At 44.5% G+C, this 19,311-nt stretch overlaps 1 protein-coding gene across 1 annotated transcript in view; it reads left to right on the top strand.

The window, feature by feature from the left end:
* The window catches only part of myo3a (myosin IIIA), a 611,422-nt gene extending 592,450 nt beyond the window's left edge, over nt 1–18,972 (top strand). Inside the window, exons 47-49 of the mRNA XM_041183939.1 lie at nt 1,069–1,168; nt 2,806–2,964; nt 18,867–18,972. Coding sequence (XP_041039873.1) covers nt 1,069–1,168; nt 2,806–2,964; nt 18,867–18,972 — 365 coding nt within the window. The remainder of the gene's footprint in view (nt 1–1,068; nt 1,169–2,805; nt 2,965–18,866) is intronic.
* The last annotated feature ends 339 nt before the right edge of the window (nt 18,973–19,311 follow it).

The raw sequence follows: 19,311 nt of genomic DNA, 5'->3' as shown, positions 1-19,311 counted from the left end.
TATGACATCAGGCAAGCGTCCCGACGTCATCCTGCACTTGTGCGATATTTCGGTTGGCGGGTGCACGCAGATGCCGAAGGCACACCTGCTGTTAATTAAGAGATAAGTTAAGGCCGTTAAAAAGGCAATTGACACCAATTTATCCTAAAAGGACATTAGTGAACCAGATGCGTTTTTACAACAATCGGCAATGGTTTCATGGTCATCATCAGGGTTTTAATTCCAGGTTTTTTTGTATTGATTTCAAATTTCACCATCTGCCATAAGACCATAAAACATAAGAGCAGAAATTAGGCCATTCGGCCCATCGAGTCTGCTCCACCATTTGATCATGGCTGATAGGTTTCTCAACCCCATTCTTCCACCTTTTCCCTGACACCTTTGATCCCCTTACCAATCAAGAACCTATCTATCTCAGTCTTAAATACACTCAATGACCTGGCCTCCACAGCCTTCTGTGGCAATGAATTCTATAGATTCACCACTCTCTGGCTAAAGAAATTTCTCCTCATCTCTGTTCTAAAAGATCTTCCCTTTACTCTGAGGATGTGCCCTCGGGTCCTAGTCTCTCCTACTAATGGAAACATCTTCCCCATGTCCACTCTATCCAGGCCTTTTAGTATTCTGTAAGTTTCAATCAGATCTCCCCTCATCCTTCTAAACTCCATCGAGTATAGACCCAGAGTCCTCAAACTTTCTTCATATGTTAAACCTTTCATTCCTAGGATCATTCTCATGAACCTCCTCTGGACCTTCTCCAGGGCCAGAACATCCTTGCTGAGATACGGGGCCCAAAATTTCTCACAATATTCTAAATGTGGTCTGACCAGAGCCTTATAAAGCCTCAACAGCACATCCCTGCTTTTATATTCTAGTCCTCTCAAAATAAATGCCAACATTGCATTTGCCTTCGTAACTACTGACTCAACCTGCAAGTTAACCTTAAGAGAATCCATGGTGGGATTGTGAACCTGGGTCCCCAGAACATTACCTGGGGGTCTCTGGAACACTTATCTAGTGATAATACCACTACGCCACCACCTCCCCCAAGTCTCCTTGGTGTCTCAGACTGCATGGACCCTTCCAGGTATCGGAAAGCATTCTGTAACCCTGATAATGGGGTCTCCACTGGAGGCAACTGCTCTCAGGAGGAAGAGAGGGCCAAAAGGTAGAAGAGGCCACATGCTTCAATGCAGCTTGCAGAGGAGCAACCTGTGGGAGGAGAGCCGGAGGCATAAGGTGCGCAGGGCCAGAAGGCAGTCCAAGGCATTGGGGATGCAGAAGACGCCACTATCCTGCTGCCAGTGTGTACAGGCAGCGATCCAGTTGCCTCAATGTGTCAGAGGTATAATGCTGAAGGAGGCTCTGCATCTCAAGGGAGGCAGTGACCTCCATCTGTCAGATGATTGGGCCTGAGATCACCTCCAACAGTGTGGGTGGACACCACATGCCAGTGGCTCTGAAGGTCACAGTGCCTCTCAACTTCTATGCCTCTGCTCTTTCCAGGGGTCAGTGGGGGATCTTTGTGGAGTCTCCCAATCAGCTGTCCACAGTTGCATCAAACTGGTGATAGAAGCTATGTTCAGGCGGGTATTGACTTTCCTTCATTTCCGTATGGATGAGGCCTGCCAAGCTGGATGAGCCAGAGGCTTTATGGCGATTGCTGTGTTCCCCCGCATCCAAGATGCCATCGACTGTACACATGCGGCCATCAAGGCGACAGCAGGTCAGCTGGGTGACTTTGTTAACAGGAAGGGATTCCACTCTATGAACATACAAATAGTGTATGACCATAGGATACAGATTCTGCAAGTCTGTGCAGGGTACTCAGGCATCTGCTATGATGTTTACATCCTGAGATACTCCAGGTGCCGAGGCTCTTCAGTGCTTCAGCCCGACTCAATGGATGGCTGCTGGGTGATGAGGGCTATTTCTTGAAAAGGTGGCTTATGATGCCTCTCTGCCATCCAAGAAGAGGCAGAGCAGTGTTATAATAGGAGTCATTCCTCCATAAGGCAATGGTAGAGAGGACCATTGGTCTTCTGAAGCTCCACTTCCAATGCCTGGACCATTCAGGGTGAGCACTACAATACCCCCAAGAGCAGATGTCGCTGATCGTGGTCACGTGCTGCGCTCTCCACAATCTGGCGCTGGCAAGAGGAGACCCACTGGAGGAAGGAAATCTTGACCCAGTTCCACAGGCCCACAGGTGATGTGAGTCCGAAGAGGAGTACAGTGAGGAGAATGCTCAGGGCATGGAGGCAGGCCTCTGTAGCCTCCAGGGAGGCAGGTACACCAGGGACTCCTTAATCCAATGCTCCTTCAGCTAGGCTGCCAATAAGTGCTACCACCTCATGCCAGGGCTGCCACCTCCATCTTTGACAGTTGGCACTCAGACTTTAACATCCCTGAGCTCCACGGTGGGGACAGCCAGACCTTATCACTTCAACACATTGATCCATGCCAACATACAAATCAATGTCACCCTTCCTGAGCTCAGCAGGTCATTAAACCTCTTGTGGCACTGGACCCAGGTGCGCCGCACAACAACTTGGCTGTTGACCAGCGCTGCCGCCTCCTCTCAAGTTCTTGTTGTGAGGTGCAGTGGCCTCCTCCTTCCATCCCTGGCGATAAGGATGGTGGTCCGTCTGGCAGCCACCTCTTCCAGGAGGACCGCAAGGCACTCATCAGAAAACCGGGGAAGCCGAGTGCCCACCCGACCTGTCCTCCTGCCTGGCGTCTGCAGCCGCACTTGAAGCCATAATTTCCCCTTGACAACACCAAAGATGTCTTCTTTGCTGGCAGCTTTCCAGAAGCTAACTGTGCCGTTTTTAAAATGGCCGTTGAGTCGTCATTGCACCTGGTGGACGCCAGCAGCCTCTTCCCGAACATTGGGTTGCTGCCGTTCATGCTGCGTGGGCCTTACTTGGCCCACCAGTGTGAAATCGCAATCCAGGGCCAATTGTGAGTGGCAGCACCTTTCCTGGCATCTCCCAGGTACGCCAATCAAGCCCGCCCACCAAACTAAAGATTCTGCCCATAAGACCCTGAGGTGGCCTGATAGGGTGGATAAAAGGATGTTTCCCTTATAGGAGAGACTAGAACCATGGGACACAGTTTAAAAATAAAGGGCCTCCCATTTAAGATGGAGATGAGTAGAATTCTTCTCCAAGAGGGCCATTAGCCTGTGGAATTCTCTTCCCCAGAGAGCAGTAGAGGCCGGGCAATTGAATATTTTTCATGCTGAGTTGGATAGATTTTTGACTGACAAGGGAGGCATAGGGTATAGGGGTGGACAGGAAAGTGGAGGCCAGAATCAGATCAGCCATGATCTTATCAAATGGCCTACTCCTCCTAATTTGTATATTCATATGTTCATTAATTTAATAATTTCAATTAACTGTCTAGACCCAAAATGAGCTTTGATGTGATGTTCTGGCACTTATCAAGGATACAAAGGGATTTTGTAGAATAATTTCATAGCTTAAAAATAATTTCCAGACGGGATTGTCTGTTCAGTAATCTGGGTGAATTACAGAATGTTTACCAATGTATTAAGGATACTGAAAACATTGGTGACAGTTTGAGAATTGAGCTTCATCAATAAGAGTGAGCAGTAATATCAGAGCCAAAATATCTGCAGGAAAAAATGGTAAAAAATGCTAACAGACTCCAGTTTAGTGACCAGTTCTGTACACAGTGAAGAGAAACAGTGCCCAATATGATTGTGCTATTACCCTCATGACTTTTGTTCTGTCATTCTGTGTGCACATCCTAAGGTCCCACATGCCTTCTTTACTATTAAACACAGCACTAATATTTTCAATGTGTTATCCACCAATACCGCTAGGTCTTTCTCCTTCACCCTGCTCAAGGTATTATGTCTTTTATTCTCTTTGCTTATTCCCCTTCCCCAATCTTGGCAGTTTCTATTTGTTCACATGGCATAACATCTACCACTTATCAGCCTATGGGATTTGGACCATTATTCCTCAATTTTGCATCAGGAACTTATAAGCTTTATTCCTATCTACAAAAGCAAAATTTTGTAGATGCTGGAAATCTGAAATGAAAACAGAAAAAGCTGGAAATACTCAGCAGATCTGGCAGCATCAATAGAGAGAGAAACAGAGTCAGGTCGATTATCTTTCAGGAAATTGGAAATGTTAGAGATGCAATGTGTTTTAAGCAAGCAAAAGGGGATAGGGTTGGAAAAAGAGCAAGAAAAGGAAAGTCTGTGATAGGGTGGAAGACAGGACAGTTTAAATGACATTAGTGTTGGTGTTGCAAGGTCAAAGGGTGTGGGAACGTGTCAAATAAAGAATCGAAAGATATGTCTAGAGAAAGGGTAAATGATAGAATAAGGAATAGCTGTTGTCTGACAAGAAAGGAAAAAGAAAAACATACAAACAAAAGAACAAGGAGCAGGGGCAGGCCATTCGGCCCCTTGAGTCTGCTCCTCCATTTAATAAGATCATGGCTGATCTGGCAGTAACCTGAAATCTGCATCCCGCCTACCCCCAATAACCTATCACCCCCTTGAGAGTAAAATCAAAATGAGCAAAGAGAAAGGAAGCAAATTGGAGGTTATGGCCTGTAACTATTGAACTCAATGTTGAGTCTATAAGGCTTGTTAAGTGCTAATCGAAAGATGAGGTGCTGTTCCCAACACTTGTGTTGAGCCTCACTAGAACACAGCAGGAGGCCAAAAACAGAGAGGTCGGGGTGGGGTCTCTACATTTCAAAATAATTTATATCTAATGTAAATAATGATGACCCAAGCAATGAGCTTTCAGGCATCCTGCTAGACTTCCATTCTGATGCCGCTTCATGAATAACTAGGCTTCAATTCTTCTACAATAAATAAAAACAGGAAATGCTAGCAATATTCAATAGGTCAGGCAGCACCTGTGGAGAGAAACAGAGTTAATGAGTGGAATTTAATCAAAACTGTCACGGCGCAAAATATGGCAGCTATTAAATCACAAGGGAGGCCACGCATCAGTCTCCAGCAGCATGAAAACCTCTCATGATTAAGAAATGGGACAGAGCCAATGCTCATAGTTTTGCCATTGTAAGATTTGAACTCTTGATCTTGGGGTTACAAGCCCAGTACCATAACCACTTGGCTATTTAGGCCAAGCAGAGCCAATGCTTATTCTGTAACTCTTTCGAGTACAAACATGTTTCCATCTGTTCCTATTCAGATGAAGTTACATTGTTTCATAGTTTGTCATTGTAAGATTTGAACTCTTGATCTTGGGGTCACAAACCCAGTACCATAACCACTTGGCTATTTACGCCAAGCCCAAGCCAATGCTCATTGTTTGTCAGTGTGAGATTTGAATGCTTGATCTTGGGGTTACAAACCCAGTACCATAACCACTTGGCTACTTAGGCCAAGCCCAAGCCCAAGCCAATGCTCATTTTATTTTGCAACTACTGTACATGAAGGCACAGTACCACAACAGACCAATGTACAAGATCTTCTCATGACCAGCATCTGAAGTGCCTCTAAATTGTTGGTCTTAAAAAGATGTATAAACAGAAGCGCAGAGTCCATTTGCCATGTAAGATTCAACAAAGACTGATCAGTACTGCATCTTCAGCAGTTGTTCACCTGGACCTCTGCCTCATCTTTCGTCTTTTACGCTTCAGCCTGCGCATGCGCTTCTTCCGCCACTTAGCTCTCATGTCAACAAGGATCTCAAAATCCCAGAACCGAAAAAAAAGACAGAAATGTTGCTGAATCTTTTCATAGTTTGCCATTGTGAGATTTGAGCTCTTGATCTTAGGGTTACAAACCCAGTACCATAACCACTTGGCTATTTAGGCCAAGCCAATGCTCACTGTTTCATAGTTTGCCATTGTGAGATTTGAACTCTTGATCTTGGGGTTACAAACCTAGTACCATAACCACTTGGCTATTTAGGCCAAGCAGAAATGATATAACTCCTTCGAGTACAAACCCATTTCCATCTGTCATTTCAGATGAAGTTGCATTGTTTGTCATTGTGAGATTTGAACTCTTGATCTTGGGTTTACAAACCCAGTACCATAACCACTTGGCTATTTAGGCCAAGCAGAAGAGGTAACTCTTTTGAGTACAAACCCACTTCCATCTGTCATTTCAGATGAAGTTACATTGTTTCATGGTTTGCCATTGTGAGATTTGAACTCTTGGTCTTGGGGTTACAAACCCAGTACCATAACCACTTGGCTATTTAGGCCAAGCCAATGCTCATTGTTTTTCATAGTTTGCCATTGTGAGATTTGAACTCTTGATCTTGGGGTTATAAACCCAGTACCATAACCACTTGGCTATTTAGGCCAAGCCCAAGCCCAAGCCAATGCTCATTTTATTTTGCAACTACTGTACATGAAGGCACAGTACCACAACAGACCAATGTACAAGATCTTCTCATGACCAGCATCTGAAGTGCCTCTAAATTGTTGGTCTTAAAAAGATGTATAAACAGAAGCGCAGAGTCCATTTGCCATGTAAGATTCAACAAAGACTGATCAGTACTGCATCTTCAGCAGTTGTTCACCTGGACCTCTGCCTCATCTTTCGTCTTTTACGCTTCAGCCTGCGCATGCGCTCCTTCTGCCACTTAGCTCTCATGTCAACAAGGATCTCAAAATCCCAGAACCGAAAAAAAGACAGAAATGTTGCTGAATCTTTTCATAGTTTGCCATTGTGAGATTTGAGCTCTTGATCTTAGGGTTACAAACCCAGTACCATAACCACTTGGCTATTTAGGCCAAGCCAATGCTCACTGTTTCATAGTTTGCCATTGTGAGATTTGAACTCTTGATCTTGGGGTTACAAACCCAGTACCATAACCACTTGGCTATTTAGGCCAAGCAGAAATGATGTAACTCCTTCAAGTACAAACCCATTTCCATCTGTCATTTCAGATGAAGTTACATTGTTTGTCATTGTGGGATTTGAACTCTTGATCTTGGGTTTACAAACCCAGTACCATAACCACTTGGCTATTTAGGCCAAGCAGAAGAGGTAACTCTTTTGAATACAAACCCACTTCCATCTGTCATTTCAGATGAAGTTACATTGTTTCATGGTTTGCCATTGTGAGATTTGAACTCTTGGTCTTGGGGTTACAAACCCAGTACCATAACCACTTGGCTATTTAGGCCAAGCCCAAGCCAATGCTCATACCTTACCTGCTCATGGTGGAAGATAATTAGCCTTGTTAATGAGCCTGTTAAACCAATTTATACCTGATGTTGGCATGACTTGATGTTGCCTGTCAAATTTACTGAAAAGCCGACAGGTCTCCTGTGGCTGTTGAAACCCACCCAATTAAACCTGCCAGCTTTTAAGTGGCTCTGCTTGAGCTGATGCCATTTTTGATCTGAACAGCTGAACAGTTGACTCCATCATTGCGTTTGGATCCAGGCTGAATAATTTGGGACTGATATGAGCTGTGGGGGTACAGAGCTTCTCACAGAAAGCTGTCCTTTAGCAGTCAGAAGGCCAGGGCCTTAAAGTGGCCCTGCTCACTGGAGCAGCAGAGGGCCACTTAAAGTGACAGTGCACAAGTCCACTTCACAGGGACTTGCAATGGGATTAAGACACCTGATAATGCTGAAGGTGCCAGTGCCAGGATCAGTGCTGGGACCACAATTATTTATGATATATTTTAATGACTTAGATGAGGGAAGTAAATGTACTATCGCCAAGTTTGTGGATGACACAAAAATAGGTGGTGAGGATGACACAAAGAGTCTACAGAGGGATATAGACAGGTTAAGTGAGTGGGCAGAAACTTGGCAAATGAAATATAATGTGGGAAAATGTAAGATAATGCACTTTGGCAGGAACAATAGAGGAGCTGAATAGTATCTAAATGGAAAAAGACTGCAGAAAGCTGCGGCACAGAGGGATTTGGGGGTCGTCGTGCATGAATCACAAGAAGCTAGCATACAAATTCTGCAGGTAATAAGGAAGACAAATAAAATGTTGGCCTTTATTTCAAAGGGAATGGAGTACAAAAATAGGAAAGTCTTGCTAAAACTATACAAGTCACTAGTTAGACCACACCTAGAATATTGTGAACAGTTTTGGTCCTCTTATCTAAGGAAAGATATATTGTCATCAGAGAGCTGCAGAGAAGGTTCACTAGGTTGATCCCAGGTATGGAGGGATTTTCTTATGAGGAGAGGTTGAGTAGGTTGGGCCTGTACTCATTGGAATTTAGAAGAATAAGAGGCGATCTTATTGAAACATATAAGATTCTTAGAAGGCTTGACAGGGTGGATGCTAAGAGGCTGTTTCCCTTTCTGGGAGCGCCTAGGACCAGAGGGCATAATCTTAGAGTAAGGGGTTGCCCATTTAAGACAGAGATGAGGAAGAATTTCTTCTCTCAGAGTGTAGTGAATCTGTGGAACTCTTTACCACAGAAGGCCGGAGAGGTGGGTTGTTAAGTATATTCAAGGTTGAGATCATCAGATTTTTAATCAGTAAGGGAATCAAAGGTTATGGGGAAAAGGCAGGAAAGTGGAGTTGAGGATTATCAGATCAGCCATGATCTCATTGAATGGCGGAGCAGACTCGATGGGCCAAATGGCTACTTCTGCCCCTACGTCTTTTGGTCTAACATTCCTTTGTTGAGCATGAGGACAATGATGCATTGGCACGACAACAGGCACCCCACTGCAACAGCAGACTCAGGTGGCAACACCACTCCAAGTGATCAGGCAGTGGTGTAGATACAGATGAAGACAGATGCCGGGCAGTGTCGGCAGTGACTTTGCCTCCCTCGTGAGTCTGGCATGGAACTATTACCTTCATGCAGGCTGAACTTTGCCCAAGAGGTTACAATGGTAACCTATGCCAGTTGTGCTTAAAGCTATAGCCACATTGAATGTCTACGCCACGAGTTCCTTACAGGGATCAAGAGGGCCTGTTCGGAATCTGTCATGCAGCCAGACACTATTGCATAAGGAATTCACCAGTACCCTTTTCAGGAGGGCTGATGACTTCATTATATATTAGAAGGATGAGGATAGCCAGGCTGAGCAGCCCATGGGTTTTGCGGCCCTGGCAGCTTTTCCTCAAGTGCAGGGTGTGCGCACATGTCACCATCAAAGTACTCCCTGACTAACCGACTGCTTTCATAAACTGGAAGGGGTTCTACTCTTTGAATGTGTAGATTGTGTGTGATCATCAGAAAAGTTCAAGTGTGTGGCAGGTCTGCAGACAGCAGCCATGATGCCTACATCCTGTGACACTCCCAGGTGCCTCATCCATTCACTCCAGCCAGCAGCTCAGTGCATGGATACTTGGCCCATGATGCCCATAAGAAACCCTAGCACTAAAGCAGAGGGAAAATATAATTCCAGTCACAGCCTCACACAGGCCATCATAGAGCAAACGATTTAGTTACTGAAGGTGTTTTTCCATCACCTGCTCAGGTCTGGGGTGCTCTTCAGTATGATCCAGAGAAGGTCTCATGCATTGTTCTGGTGTGCTGCACCCTACCCAATCTGGCCATGCAAAGGGGAGAACCCCTGAACCAAGATGAGGAAGAGGCAGCAAATTGGGGAGGTTGTGCAAAGAGAATCCCAAAGTTGCTTATAGGCATATAAATAGTAAAAACATGGTAAAAGGGGGAGTAGGGCAGATTAAGGATCAGAAAGGGATTTACACATGGAGGCAGAGGGCAGAGCTGAGGTATTAAATGAATACTTTGCATTTTCTTTACCAAGGGAGTAGATGCTAACCAGGCCATGATGAAAGAGGAGATAATTCAGACACTTGAAGGGTTTAAAACTGATAAGGAAGAGATATTGGGATAGACTGTCTGTACTTAAATTTGATAAAATTTCAGGACTGGATGAGATGCATCCAAGGGCAATGAGAGAAGTGAGAGTGCAAATTTGCAGAGGCACTGGCCATAATTGTCTAATCTTCCTTAGACTCAGGGGTGGTGCCAGAGGACTGGAGAATTGCAAACGTTACCTCCTTGTTCAAAAAAGTTGTAAAGATAAGCTCAGTAATTGCAGGCTGATCAATTTAACTTCAGTGGTGGGGAAACTTATGGAAATAATAATTAGGGACAAAACTAATAGCCACATGGACAAACATGGGTTAATTAAGGAAAGGCAACAAGGGTTTTTTTTAAGGGAAAATTATGTTTAACTAAATTTCTGGAGCTTTTTGAAGAGGTAACAGGAAGGGTCAATGAGGATAATGCTGTTGATGTGGTTTACATGGACTTCCAAAAGGCTTTCGATACAGAGGCACACAACAGACTTGTGAGCAAAGTTAGAGCTTATGAAATAAAAGGGACAGCAGCAACATGGATATGGAATTGGCTGAGTGACAGGAAACAGAAAATAGTAGTTACTGGATGTTTCTCGGGCTGGAGGAAGGTTTGTAGTGTATTTCCCCAGGTGTCAATGTTGGGACCCTTGCTTTTCCTAATACATATTAATAACCTAGACCCTGGGGGCACAGATTCAAAATCTGTGCATGATTCAAAACTTGGAATCATTGAGAACTGTGTAATGTGGAACTTCAAAAGGACATAGACAAGGTGGAACGGGCGGACAGACGGGAGGTGAAGTTCAATGTGGAGAAATGTAAAGTGAATCATTTGGCTGGAAGAATATGGAGACAATATAAAGTAAAAGGCAAAACTCTAAAGTGGGTGCAGGAGCAGAGGGACCTGAGTGCATATCTGCATAAGTCATTGAAGGTGGCAGGACAGGTTGAGAGAGTGGTTAATAAAGCATACAGTATCCTAGGCTTTATTAATAGGGGCATAGAGTACAAGAACAAGAAGATCATGTTGAACTTGTATAAGACACTAGTTCAGCCTTAGCTGGAGCATTATATCCAGTTTTGGGCACCACACTTCAGGAAGAATGTGAAGGCATTGGAAAGAGTGCAGAAAAGATTCACAAGAATGTTTCCAGACATGAGGAACTTAAGTTATGAAAATAAATTGAAGTTTGGACTGTTTTCTTTGGAAAAGAGATGCCAGAGAGGAGATTTGAGAGAGGTATTCAAAAGCATGAGGTTCTTGGACCCAGGGTAGAGAGGGAGAAACTGTTCTCACTCATGAAAGGATCAAGAACGAGAGGGCATAGATTTAAAGTAATTGGCAAAAGAAGTAAAAGCAATATGAGAAAAAACTTCTTCATGCAGCGAGTAGTTAACGTCTGGAATGCACTGCCTGAGAATGTGGTGGAGACAGGTTTAATCAAGGCGTTAAAAAAGGAATTATACAGTTATTTAAAAAAGAACAATCGGCAGGGTTATGGGATTAGGCAGAAGAAGGGCACTAAGCAAATTGCTCATTAGGAGAGCCAGTGTAGACACAATGGGCTGAATGGCCTCCTTTTGCACTGTAAAAACTCTGTGATTCTGTTTTGCTGACATAGCTCCAGCAGAGTGACATCAGTATCTACCTGGTGCAGAAGCCAGGGAGGTGTTGTCAATGCAAGAGAGGTCTGAGAAAACCTTATCTTCAATTGACTTCAGTGCCCATTGAGGCCAAATGTGCAAAAGTCTTCCTCGATTGCCATTGGCATCAAAATTCAATCATGTATGAACCCCACATGGCCTGTTTCTTTATGCTGACATATTGCTCTCACCCATTGAAGCAGCCAAACATCATGCCTGTGACACACATGCTGAGCAGTCTTTCCATTCATACCCTGCCTAACGTCATGACGCCCTCAAGATTGAATGACACAGATCTGAATAGCACAACCAGGTTTAGTTCAACTTACACACAATGTGTACAAAGTCAAACAATTCCCAGTGCCACAGTGATATCTTTACGTACCTTTCTTAAAATGTTTACGAGTGCTGTGGCACGATGTGTCCCCAGCATCTGCAGATCACTTTGAGACAGGCAGCTGCTCTCCATGCCCCATGGTCTTTGATTATCAAGGCAGGTGTCCTCATGGTGCCACAGGCCCTGGATGAGCCAGGGCATGCAGGGGGCTCCTGAACCAGTGCTGACACTGGAAGTGTTCAGGATATTGGCAGAGGTGCTGGGGAGTTACTGGCAACCCTCAGAGTGCTCTGAGAGAGAAAAAACCCAAGTTTTTCAGCAGAAAGTTCCTCACTCCTCTCGGTTCAGGGTGGCACCTACCTGCTTTCCAACAGGTGGAGTTGCTCCTGGAAGAATGCCCACTGCAACACTCGAGATGTTCTGCAGGTTCACGCTAACACCAGGCATCAACTGTGTGGTCTCCTGGATCTGCCCCTCCATGACGGTTGCCAACCTCTCCATGGAGGAAGCAATGCACTCACTCACCTGAGGCATGGCAGAGTTAATGGTCTGGATGGACTCATCTGTCACCCATGTATGCCTGCTCAAACCCTCAGGCATCCAACCAGATTCTCCTTTGTCTGTCCCTGCAACTTCAGCAACCTGAGTGTGGCCCTCACCAGAGGCCTGGCATCAGCATGGGGAACAGCATGGTCCTAGCCTCCAGCAGCCATCCATCTGCTCAACAGTGAGGTGCTCACTAGGCTGTGACCCAAAACCAATATACACATCACGTTGCATGCATCAGAGCTGGGTGCTTGGTGCAGGGGAATGATGTGACTGGACCACTCTCAACATCGGAGGAGAGGGCATGAGTCTCGCTTGCATGTTCATCCGGCATTATCATCTGCCATCATTCTTGTCAAGAAAAGACATGATTAGATCCTCATATTATACACTTTGAAATACCAACTATGGGTGCAAACTAATCAGTCCTCACTCTCCTAGCCAGATACTCAACTCCTGCATCCGACACTAAACAACCTCCCTTCTCCACAGCCAACTGCAAGGTCTCCATCTCTGCTGGGATGTCATGCTCCCCTCCTCTACATTTGTAATTCCTTTTGTCCTTCATGCAAAGGGGGACAGTGAGTTAGGCTCCAGATGATGCTGAGCAAATGTCCTCAATGCTGGACTTCTCCCTACTCCTACGATGGGTGCACAAGAATGCACATTTCCCTCCCATGCCTGTGTTCTTATGTGTGGTGCATGAAGCAAAGAAGAAGATGGGTCCACATGAAATCCGCATGCATCCAATAATCATGAGGTCGTTGCTGAAAGTCCATAGGTTAAGCTTGATGGCAGGACCAATCTCTTAGATATTGAATGATCCCACTGTCCCCATGCCCCCTTCAGCCACAGTTTGCATGGCATTCACTCAGACTCAGCCTTTTGGCTCAGAGAAGATCATTCATCCTTTAGTGGTAATGGTGAATCTCGTTGCTGGACCCCTTGGCTGCTGACCTCCATCATCACCTGTGACCATGCCTCTTGGTCATTTGAGGTGGCCTCTTGTGGCCATCTGAAAGTATATGTCCCTTTGCCCTCTAAACGCCTGGACGCCTGGAGAAAGTCCATCAGCAATACATCACTAAATCGTGGGACAATCCTATGCCCATTTAGCATCATCTTCTTTGGAATGAACTTTAAGTCACAATCAGGATTATAGCCCCAGCCGTGTATTCACTATACCCCCTGACCTTCCTCTCTCCGATGCTGAACGTTCAGTGCTCAGCAAAGGACTTAGTTTCATACCCTTACGCCCTCACCTCAATGAATTTCGGGCTCGGCATGATGCTGAACTCTTCTTCCGCCGTCTTCGTCTCCGGGCTCACTTTTTTGGGCAGGAGTCCTCTCCCCATTCAATGGAACCTTTCACCCACCTCCAATATTCTCCCTCTACCTGGACCCCTCCCTCTGGATTCTTACCTTCTCTTGATCTTTTCATTGAGAACTGTCGGCGCGACATTAGTCGTCTCAATTTCTCTGCTCCTCTCATCCATTCTAATCTCTCTCTCTCTCTGAACTTACTGCACTCCATTCTCTCAGGTCCAACCCTGATATTGTCATCAAACCCGCTGACAAGGGTGGTGCTGTTTCGTCGGGCGCACTGACCTCTACCTCACGGAGGCTGAGCATCAACTCGCAGACACTTGCTCCTACCTCTCCCTGGACCATGACCCCACCACTGAACATCAAGCCATTGTTTCCAGGACTGTCACTGACCTCATCTCCTCTGGGGATCTTCCTCCCACAGCTTCCAACCTGATAGTTGCCCAACCTCGGACGGCCCGCTTCTATCTCCTACCAAAATCCACAAACAGAACTGCCCCGGTAGACCGATCGTCTCAGCTTGCTCCTGCCCCACAGAACTCATTTCTCGTTATCTTGACTCCCTTCTCTCTCCCCTTGTCCAGTCCCTTCCCACCTACATCCGTGATTCCTCCGACACCTTACGTCACATCAACAATTTCCAGTTCCCTGGCCCCAACCACTTCCTCTTCACCATGGACGTCCAATCCCTGTACACCTCCATCCCCCACCAGGATGGTCTGAGGGCCCTTAGCTTCTTCCTCGAACAGAGGCCCGAACAATCCCCATCCACCACTACTCTCCTCCGTCTGGCTGAACTTGTTCTCACACTGAACAATTTCTCCTTCAACTCCTCTCACTTCCTCCAAATAAAAGGTGTAGCTATGGGTACCCGCATGGGCCCCAGCTATGCCTGTCTCTTTATGGGGTATGTGGAACATTCCTTGTTCCAGTCCTACTCCGGCCCCCTTCCACAACTCTTTCTCCGGTACATCGATGGTTACTTCGGTGCTGCTTCATGCTCTCGATGGGACTTGGAAAAATTTATTAATTTTGCTTCCAATCTCCACCCCTCCATCATTTTCACGTGGTCCATCTCTGACACTTCCCTTCCCTTCCTTGACCTCTCTGTCTCAATCTCTGGTGATAGACTGTCCACCAATATCCATTACAAACCCACCGACTCCCACAGCTAGCTCGACTACAGCTCCTCACACCCCGCCTCCTGTAAGGACTCCATCCCATTCTCTCAGTTCCTTTGCCTCCGTCGCATCTGTTCTGATGATGCTACCTTCAAAAACAGTTCCTCTGACATGTCCTCCTTCTTCCTTAACCGAGGTTTTCCACCCACGGTCGTTGACAGGGCCCTCAACCGTGTCCGGCCCATCTCCCGCGCATCCGCCCTCACGCCATTTCCTCCCGCCCAGAAACATGATAGGGTCCCCCTTGTCCTCACTTATCACCCCACCAGCCTCCACATTCAAAGGATCATCCTCCGCCATTTCTGCCAACTCCAGCATGATGCCACTACCAAACACATCTTCCCTTCACCCCCCCTATCGGCATTCCGTAGGGATCGCTCCCTCCGTGACACCCTGGTCCAGTCCTCCATCACCCCCTACTCCTCAACCCCTTCGTATGGCACCACCCCATGCCCACGCAAAAGATGCAACACCTGCCCCTTCACTTCCTCTCTCCTCACTGTCCAAGGGCCCAAACACTCTTTTCAAGTGAAGCAGCATTTCACTTGCATCTCCCCCAACTTAGTCTACTGCATTCGTTGCTCCCAATGTGGTCTCCTCTACACTGGAGAGACCAAACATAAACTGGGCGACCGCTTTGCAGAACACCTGCGGTCTGTCCGCAAGAATGACCCAAACCTCCCTGTCGCTTGCCATTTTAACACTCCACCCTGCTCTCTTGCCCACATGTCTGTCCTTGGCTTGCTGCATTGTTCCAGTGAAGCCCAACGCAAACTGGAGGAACAACACCTCATCTTCCGACTAGGCACTTTACAGCCTTCCGGACTGAATATTGAATTCAACAACTTTAGGTCTTGAACTCCCCCCTCCATCCCCACCCCCTTTCTGTTTCCCCCTTCCTTTTTTTTCCAATAAATTTTATAGATTTTTCTTTTCCCACCTATTTCCATTATTTTTAAATATTTTAAATCTTTTCTGCTCCCCCCACCCCCACTAGAGCTATACCTTGAGTGCCCTACCATCCATTCTTAATTAGCACATTCGTTTAGATAATATCACCAACTTTAACACCTATGTGTTCTTTTGTCCTGTTGTTTATGACATCTTTTGATGATCTGCTTCTATCACTGCTTTTGCCTACAACCACACCAGCCCCCTCCACTTCTCTCTCTCTCTCTCTCTCTCTCTCTCCCCCACCCCCCCCAACACCTTAAACCAGCTTATATTTCAACTCTTTCTTGGACTCGAACTCAAGTTCTGTCGAAACGTCAACTCTTTTCTTCTCCTCCGATGCTTCCAGGCCTGCTGAGTTTTTCCAGGTAATTCTGTTTTTATTATAGATTTATGTCCTGGATGATTCCCTTGTTACGGGTAGCAAAACTTTAAACACTTTCAAAATTAACTAACAAGTTCCTCTTACATCCGCTGGAGCACTCACTTTAACTGGATTTTTATACTGACTATTGGTCTGGCTGCCTTTCAAAAATGGCAGCAGCAACAACACTCACATCAGGTGCTCTGTGGGCCTCCCATGCCCAGGATATGATCGCACAGGCCCCACGTGTCATTTCCGTTAATTGCCAGCCGATGCTTAATCACATTTAGCCAGCTGCAAGAGGCCCAGGCCAAATTGCCACCAACTTCCCAACCTGGCCTTGGGATCCACAACACCACAATTAAATTCTGCTCAACATTTTAGGTCGATGATGACCCTTCATCACCTTCTTCCAATTGAATTCAATCCACTTAATAAGTTGAGTGAATCCAGCATGAAAAGGAGGAGCAGCCAAGTTGCTCATTTTGCTGATCCACCTGAGCCAGATCCTGTTCAAAGGGTAAAAGGTTGCACTTAAATTACCTTTGTCTAGAATCAAATATCTTAGACAAAACATCTGCATTAGAAGCACCTTTTATCTACTTGGCACAGGAACAGGCATAGGGAGAGCAGCATGGGCAGATGGACATAGCTGCATGTAGTAGGTGTCATAGTTGTCCTGTTGTCTCTTTGTCAATGCACAAGGCCAAAAGCAGTGGGAAGTGACTCCAAGTTTGTGTAGGCAGAATGGTTTAAAAACAAAATCACTGTAAAAAGCAGCTTTCCAGCTGCTGAAATAGTGAATGAAATTCTCCAGACTCAAACACTTCATTTCCACCTGCCTCAACTAATCCAGGCAACAGCAGCACATTATAATTGTCAGTCTACTATACCCTGAGTGTATTACAAGTGTAGAAGCAAGATACTCATAACTGCCCTCATTATAATATATGGAAATTAAAGCACTTGGGGCTGAGCAATCAAATCACTGGAAGGGCCAAAAGGTACAAAGGATAGAGAATGAGTGATTTTTATAGTGGGCAAGACTTCTACCTGGTTTTCCTGCCACAAACGCTTACTTGCCTAGAAATAACCCAAAAGAGATGAGATTTTGCACCTGCCTATCTTCCTGTACTTTTATTTAACCCAATGGAACCAGCTTCAGGCTGGTTATGATGCTGGACTTCAGCTGGTATGCCCCATGCTACCAGGGTACTTGCCTCAGGTAGAGTGAAGTAAGAAAATTGCCTCTGATACTTGCTGCTGTATAGTGTGGCTAGTGATGGTAGCTGGCAGAAAAAAAAGCATTTTGAAACATTTTTTAGAAAACTCCCACTTTAATTAATGTGATGCAGTCTCTTAAATTGTAATTCCTCTTTCACCACTTCAGCAATACTGAATAGCATTTTCTAAGAGGTTAATAACAGAAAACATGGCAAATAATGTGTAACCATCATTAACCTATCATCTGAATATGTCCACCCAAAGGTGGGTGGATGTTTTCTGAGTCAGTCCCAGCAGAAAGTCCTAGAGAACCAGAGAACAGCTATTTGCCTCCAAAATAGGGAGCAAAAAATAGAAATATGGATCATTCCCTTCACACCATACATGTAATCAATCAGTATATTTATTTTCTTTATTTACATTTGCTTTCCTTTTGCAAATGTAATCTCTAAGAAAAATATAATTTAATAACTCAAGAATCTAATCACAGCAAAGTTTAGTGCCCACTTTCATTCTATTTTTTCTGCAGTACAGATTGACTGGTGTACTTAATGTCTATCATCCAGAATAACCCAAAATGGTAACATGATCACAAAAGAATTGGTACAGTTGAACGCTGATTCTAAAATAAAAGCAGCCATCCAATTATTAACCGGATTATTCTTCCTCGGCCTTTTCTCTTTCAGAAACTGATTTACCTGCAGTGTATTTCTAGAATCTTTCTGTTTGCTTCAGATTGCCAACATTCACAGATGTCTTTTTACCCATAGTGTCTCTCTGCCTAGGGAGCTATTGCACCTGAAAATAAATTCCTAGTTCAATCTTCATTTTGTGCCACAAAATCAGCCTTACTCCTGCCCTGTGAACAGGCATTGTTGATGCTCCTTCTGTCATTTCTGTACAATGCTATTACTCTGTGAGAGTTGTGAAACACAGTTGATAATTATGTAGGAAAAAATACCAGCCTGTAAAGTGGCTGGTTAAAACTGCTTCTGTTTCCTAACTGCATGCAGATTTGTAATTAGCTTTTGAATTAATCTGTGTACCTAAAAATGAGATTGATTTGCCTGTTTTTGCCTTTGGGTGGATTGTGCTGTTAGTCTTTTCTTTAATCCTATATTTTTATGTATTAAATGTTCCAATTCATATACATGAAAATGCTTACCAGACAGAATCTCCTCTTATGACCAAGTTCCAGGTGGTGCAGAAACAACAGCTGTATACTTATTTTGGCATGTATCACTGCCAATTTATATCAACTTTTATTTTTTATTAAATAATCTTTCCAATGATAACAGACATGCTATTGAATCATGGTCCAGTTTGTAGAATTTTTTCTACAATATTGATTGACTGATATTTAATTTCTACCACCTGGTTAATGAATAATGTTCTTACAGTTCTTATGAGTTGAAGATGGGGATGAAATATTTCCAATATGTGGGTATCCTTTCCTGCAGTAAATATGTATTAATTATTATATTTGACTTTAATCCTCAGCCCATTAGTTCCAAAAGAAGAAAGTCAAGATGAAGATAACCCATATGACTATAGGAAATTGCTTCGTAAAACATCCCAAAGGAATCGTCTTATCGAGCAATGTTAATTTATAATCTCACAGCTTCCTTCCTTATGTACTGTTTAAATAAATTTCTGGAACTGTCCCATTCGTTAACTATTGTAAATTTATATTCATACTGTACAGTAACACAGGACTGTCTTAGTAGTTTGCTTGGGTGTAATCAAGGCACAAGTAGTAAAATATTCTGTGTTCAATTATAATCTGAATCTTTCCATAGTCAGAATTAATATTCTTTGTAAAAACATGCAGCCAAATGTTAATATTTCCAAATGGAGAATGAAGTGAAGTCAGCTGACTCATGTTACAGTATTTTAAATACAAAGAAATATGAAATGCTGAGGAAAGAAACAAATAAAATTGTAG

The sequence above is a fragment of the Carcharodon carcharias genome, chromosome 3 (genome assembly GCF_017639515.1).
Source record: "Carcharodon carcharias isolate sCarCar2 chromosome 3, sCarCar2.pri, whole genome shotgun sequence".
NCBI classification, from domain to species: Eukaryota; Metazoa; Chordata; class Chondrichthyes; order Lamniformes; family Lamnidae; genus Carcharodon; species Carcharodon carcharias.
The sequence above is the reverse complement of the archived record's forward strand: the minus strand, read 5'-3'. Positions and strand labels throughout refer to the sequence as shown.